This window comes from Camellia sinensis, chromosome 13 (assembly GCF_055761805.1).
Source record: "Camellia sinensis isolate YWXY chromosome 13, ASM5576180v1, whole genome shotgun sequence".
NCBI lineage: Eukaryota > Viridiplantae > Streptophyta > Magnoliopsida > Ericales > Theaceae > Camellia > Camellia sinensis.
This window is the reverse complement of record NC_138973.1, coordinates 30,605,001-30,610,199: the sequence shown is the minus strand read 5'-3', so window position 1 is coordinate 30,610,199 and position 5,199 is coordinate 30,605,001. Positions and strand designations below refer to the sequence as shown.

The 5,199-nt window shown below is 36.9% G+C and overlaps 2 protein-coding genes across 4 annotated transcripts in view; one reads left to right on the top strand and one right to left on the bottom strand.

The window, feature by feature from the left end:
- Positions 1 to 3,829: 3,829 nt before the first annotated feature.
- The window catches only part of LOC114294727 (uncharacterized), a 23,510-nt gene continuing 22,140 nt past the window's right edge, over positions 3,830 to 5,199 (bottom strand). For all 3 annotated transcript variants that reach the window (XR_014348602.1, XR_014348604.1, XM_082901819.1), the window contains one exon: positions 3,830 to 4,250. The gene's annotated coding sequence lies outside the window, so the exon portion shown is untranslated. The remainder of the gene's footprint in view (positions 4,251 to 5,199) is intronic.
- Positions 4,245 to 5,199, top strand: part of LOC114294719 (ABC transporter G family member 14) — a 3,814-nt gene continuing 2,859 nt past the window's right edge. Inside the window, exons 1-2 of the mRNA XM_028238876.2 lie at positions 4,245 to 4,809; positions 4,946 to 5,199. The exon at positions 4,946 to 5,199 is cut by the window's right edge and continues 539 nt beyond it. Coding sequence (XP_028094677.1) covers positions 4,678 to 4,809; positions 4,946 to 5,199 — 386 coding nt within the window. The 5' untranslated portion in view covers positions 4,245 to 4,677. The remainder of the gene's footprint in view (positions 4,810 to 4,945) is intronic.

Below are 5,199 nucleotides of genomic sequence, written 5' to 3'. Positions count from 1 at the left end.
TTCACGATACGAATTCCGATTTGACAACTATGGTAGAAATTTAAAAGAAAAAGGGTTTTAATATGTATTAGATGAACTCACATACACACTTAAGATTTCAAATCGGGGTGTGTTTCAAATAAAATGCGTTGAATCCAGATGCGTTGCTTATTACATGATTTTCTTTAAGAGTACCTGATTAACTCTTACTCTCAAATTTCACTAACAAGAAATGGACCTTCAACTTGGTGTTTTGTTTCAAATCCAACTCACATTCTTTAGAGTTTTGTTTTTGTTTTTGTTTTTTTATTTTTTTTGGGTTTTATTTTGCCTTTTTAGATATAAATTTCTGGTAAGACCATCTCCAACGGTGAACCAAAATTGATATCAGATTTAAATTTTGATGAAAAATATACTTTTCCATGCTCCAACCGTTGCATCAAATGAATATCAAAATGAGAAATCAGCAAAAAAAGTATCAAACTGAGAACAAGTTCCGGATTTTACCAAATCACTGTTACTGACCGTTGAAAGAGATACATCGGTTGCCCGGCCGGTTGCCCGGCCGGTTGACCAACCGGTCAACCGGTTCCCTTTGAAATAACTAGGTTCAAACCGGTCAAAAAAGGTTCAAACAGGTAAAAAAAAAAAAAAAAAAAAAAAAATTGCCCAAACCGGTCGACCGGTTGGTCAACCGGCCGGTCGACCACCCGGTCGACCACCTCCCTAATTTTGCTTTGATGCTCACCGTTGGAGCGCCTCGTATCAAATTGAAAAAATCGTCATTTTTTTCATCAGATTTGATGAAAAAAGAAGTTAAGCGTTAGAGATGCTCTAAGAAAGTATTTTGCTTTTTGTACTTCAGCTTACACTTATTCATATTTCCCATGACCTAGTTTAGTGAAGACACAAACAAAATTTGTCATAAATAGACTAGACCTATTACCAGAGCTATACATTCGAGTAGAGTTGAAACAATCAGACTCAAATCAGCATCCTGAAATTACTCTATTCGTCTCAAAATATTAGTTCTTTATTTTATTTTTTATTATCTTAAAATATTAATTTATTTTCAAAAATTAAGGACTAAAATAATATGAATTTCCTATTTTGTCATTCTTTTAAATTCATTAACAATATAAAGAGTACAATTATGACAATTGATATTCTCCAAAAAATATACTATCAAAGGGTAATTTTGAAAAATTAATTTTTTTTTAAAGTGTAATAATTGTACTATCAAAAAAATTAGATTCCCCAAAAGAGACTATTATTTTGGGATGGAGAGTATATGAAATTAATCTTAAATGAAGCATTGAATGTACACACCAAGCTTTTGAATGATGTTATTGTGAGAATATTATGCTAATTATGTAAATATATTATACTGACTGTGTGAATATTAGATTGATTGTAAGAATATAGATTTATTCTTATTTCTTTTTTTAGATTAGGTTTATATAATTCGGTTGTACTCTTTGTATTATATACAATTGAATATATAGATTATTATTCAGAAACTTACATGGTATTAGAGCTTCTCTGGTTCTAATCTTTGGTTTGCTCAAGATTACCCATCACTGGTTTGTCGGGATTCAACCTATTGGTTCATCCCATCTGTTCATCACTTATGTTCATCGTGACTCATCAAGTCATTTGATTCATCTGACTTATTTGACCCATCTGAGTTCGTTCGTTCAACCCGTCTGGTTGGGTCATATGGTTAGTTGGTTCGAAAGACCCATTTAGTTGCTTCGTCTCCTCTGTCCATGGGCTTCTCTTTATCACATCTGGTTACTGATTCGTCGTATCCTCTGCCTCGCAAACCATTCACGAAAACCCTAACTGTTTGTTCGTGATCTCTCTCGGTGCTCTAAGTCGCGATCTCTTTAGTTTCGAAAATCCCAACATTAGGCTGTCGCTGGACTTGTGAAGTTGGGTCATCATCATCTCTCGACTCATGAGGTTGGGTCATCGTGACATCAAGATGCATTGTCTCTCTCTGCTTCGACTTATGGTTCTCTAGTTGGTTCTCCTTCATTCTCTTTGCAAGTCTGCTCGTAAAGATTGGTTATGAAGTTGGTTCATTAGGGCACCTAGTTTATCAAGTCATTGGATCTCTGGTTTGGTTGTTTTGGTCTATTTTGAGTTTATTACACTCAAACCCCTTAAATTTTTGGTTATTACTCTTTGACCCCTAGTTTGGCTATTTCGATTCTATTTTGGATTTATTTTACTTGAATCGCTCAAATTTTTGGTTATTACGATGTCTCTGGCTTTTGATGAGTGTGCTTTCTGTCATTAAAGGGGCAATTGGAAGTACCACTGTCCCAAGAAGGGACATTCATCTACTCCACAGTCTCAGTCACGTTTCTGAACTTCTACTCAGAGTTTTTCAGACTCCAGTCGTTTATACTACCTTTGCTCCGACTCCTGCTCATGACTTGGATTCCTTGAGTGCTTTGATTTCTCAACTTCAACATATATTGTCTACCTTCTAGCCCTCCCCATCTTCCTTAGTTATTTCCTCTCTTCATTCAGGTTTGCTTGGGTCTTCTTCAGGTATCTTTTCGTCTGACTAGATTTTTTATTCTGATGCCTCTTATCATATAACTCCTCATCTCTCCTTACTCTAAAATTACACTCCTCCTCTTGGCCTTCCCTATGCCTCTAAACAAGTTTGTCGTCTTTGGCGTACTCTGTATGGTTTGAAACAATCTCCCCGTGCTTGGTATGATTGTTTTCAGGCCACTGTCACTCAACTTGAGTTTCTCCTTATTCACTGTCTCGGTCTTATTGACATTAAAATTTCTAATACCCCCCATTGAGCTTAATGTGAAGCTTAACACTACTGATGGTGTCCCTCTGGATGATCCAACTTTACATCGAGAGCTTGTGGGTTGCTTAGTCTATCTAACTGTCACTGGCCCTGATCTTACTTATGTTGTTCATGTGGTTAGCCAGTTCATTTCAACTCCTCGTTCTACACATTGGGTTGCTTTGGTTTGCATTCTTCGCTACCTACGTGGTACTATATTTCAGGGCTTACTCTTGTCATCTGCTTCCTCTTTAGACTTGGTGACTTATACTGATTCTAATTAGGCTGGTGATATTACTAATCGTAAGTCTACTTCTGGCTTTTGCATGTTTCTTAGTGATTCCTTGATTTCGGAAGAGCAAGAAACAGACTGTTGTTACCCACTGCTCAGGCTGAATACCATGTTGTAGCTTGTGTCACTACTGAGATTGTTTGGCTCCGTTATCTCTTATTTGATTTAGGTGTATCTTAGTCTTCTCTGACCTCTCTTTGCTGAGACAATCGCAGTGCTATTTAGGTTGTCCATAGCACGGACGAAACACATTCAAATTGATTGTCATTTTGTGTATCAGCATCTGCAGTCTGGCTCTGTCTCGTTTCCTTTCGTCTCTTGAGCACTTCAACTTGCTGATTTCTTTACCAAGACTCACACCACTGCTCATTTTCAATTCCTTCTCTACAAATTCTCAGTATTTTTTGCTAAAACACTTTAAGTTTGAGCAGGGATGTGAAAATATTATGCTAATTATGTAAATTTATTAGATTGATTATGTAAATATTAGATTGATTATAAGAATATAAGTTTATTCTTATTTCCTTTTTTAGATTAGGTCTATATAATTCGGTTGTACTCTTTATATTATAGATAATTGAATACACAGATTATTATTCAAAAATTTACAGCTATCCGTACAGTTAAAAGGAGGGGATGTGAAAAAACCCAACTACAATAATAACAAAATCTTTTTGGGTAAGTAAGGAAGGAAAAACACAAGTATGATAGGAAATCCATTTGCTTAAAGGTCTTACATAAATCCAAATAAAAAGATGATTGGCATAAAAAGGTGGGAAGCACCATCATTGTCTATTAGGTAGTAGCAAAAAATTCTATACTTTCCACTTTCAAATGTTTCAAAAAAATAAAAAACATATGTATATGGCAATAGATATATATGGCACACATTCAAAACAACAAAACCTCCAACTGAACAAAAATGTCTGTGACCATTCGAGGGTACAGCTGTATCTAAGTTTTGCGGTGTTCCCACTTGCTTCATGAATCATGGTAGGATAGAGGTTCTTACAAGTGTTCAAGATGGTGGTTTTTATGAACAGTAACAAAGTGAGTACAAAGGCCAACCTTTTAAAAGGATATTGATCAGTGGCAAGTTTCTCATTCCCCGGCTCCTGTTGTTGGAATTAAGCTGCATGACGATCCATGCACCCAAGGTCACTGTAAGGAGATAGAAAATAAATTATAAAAGAACAGCATCACACAAAGAGAGAGAGAGAGAGAGAGAGATGATGCGCATATGATAAAGGGAAGGGGAACTCAGAAAGAGATTAATATAAATAATGAATTTGCATTAGTGTTAGTGTTAGAATACTTTTTAAGATAGGTGGGAACCCACCATGGAGGCTAGGCCTACGTTATAAAAGGCTTTTAACATGTAAGAGATCCTCACTAGTGTGTCCGTGTTTATATATTTGTGTGTTGTTTAGTTCACTTTGGGAAGCCAAGTTAAGAGCAACTGCTTTAACTTCTCTCCCTTTCCATCCCCACCCCAAATCACAACCGAAAACAGCATCAACATCATTTTAAGTTGGTTACACCCCTCCACCGTACAGTGTCAAAACCAGAAATTTGAAGCAGTGAAGCCATGGCAGGTCTGTCAAATGTGCCAGAAAACGGTACTGTACTGGAACCCCGTCATGCAGCTGTCCTCGCTTACCCTGTACAGATCAATTCACAATCCTTTCTACAACTGACCTTATTCCCCATAACTTTAAAGGTCTGTCTCTCTCTCTCTCTCTCTCTCTCTCTCTCTCTCTCTCTCTCAAGAGAGAGTTAAAAAATATTAATCTAGTTTCACTTGTCATATGTTAGAGGAGCATAAATAATCACAAACCCATTTTTTTTATTTGCAGTTTGAAGAGGTGGTTTACAAGGTTAGATTGGAGCAGAAAGGATCGTGCTGTGATGCAACATCGAGCTCCGTGGAGAAGACCATACTAAACGGGTTGACAGGTATGGTTTGTCCAGGAGAGATACTAGCGATGCTTGGCCCATCAGGCAGTGGAAAAACCACACTCCTTACTGCCCTCGGAGGTCGTCTTACTGGTAAGCTATCCGGAAAGATCACATATAATGGCCAGCCTTTTTGTGGTTCCATCAAAAGGAG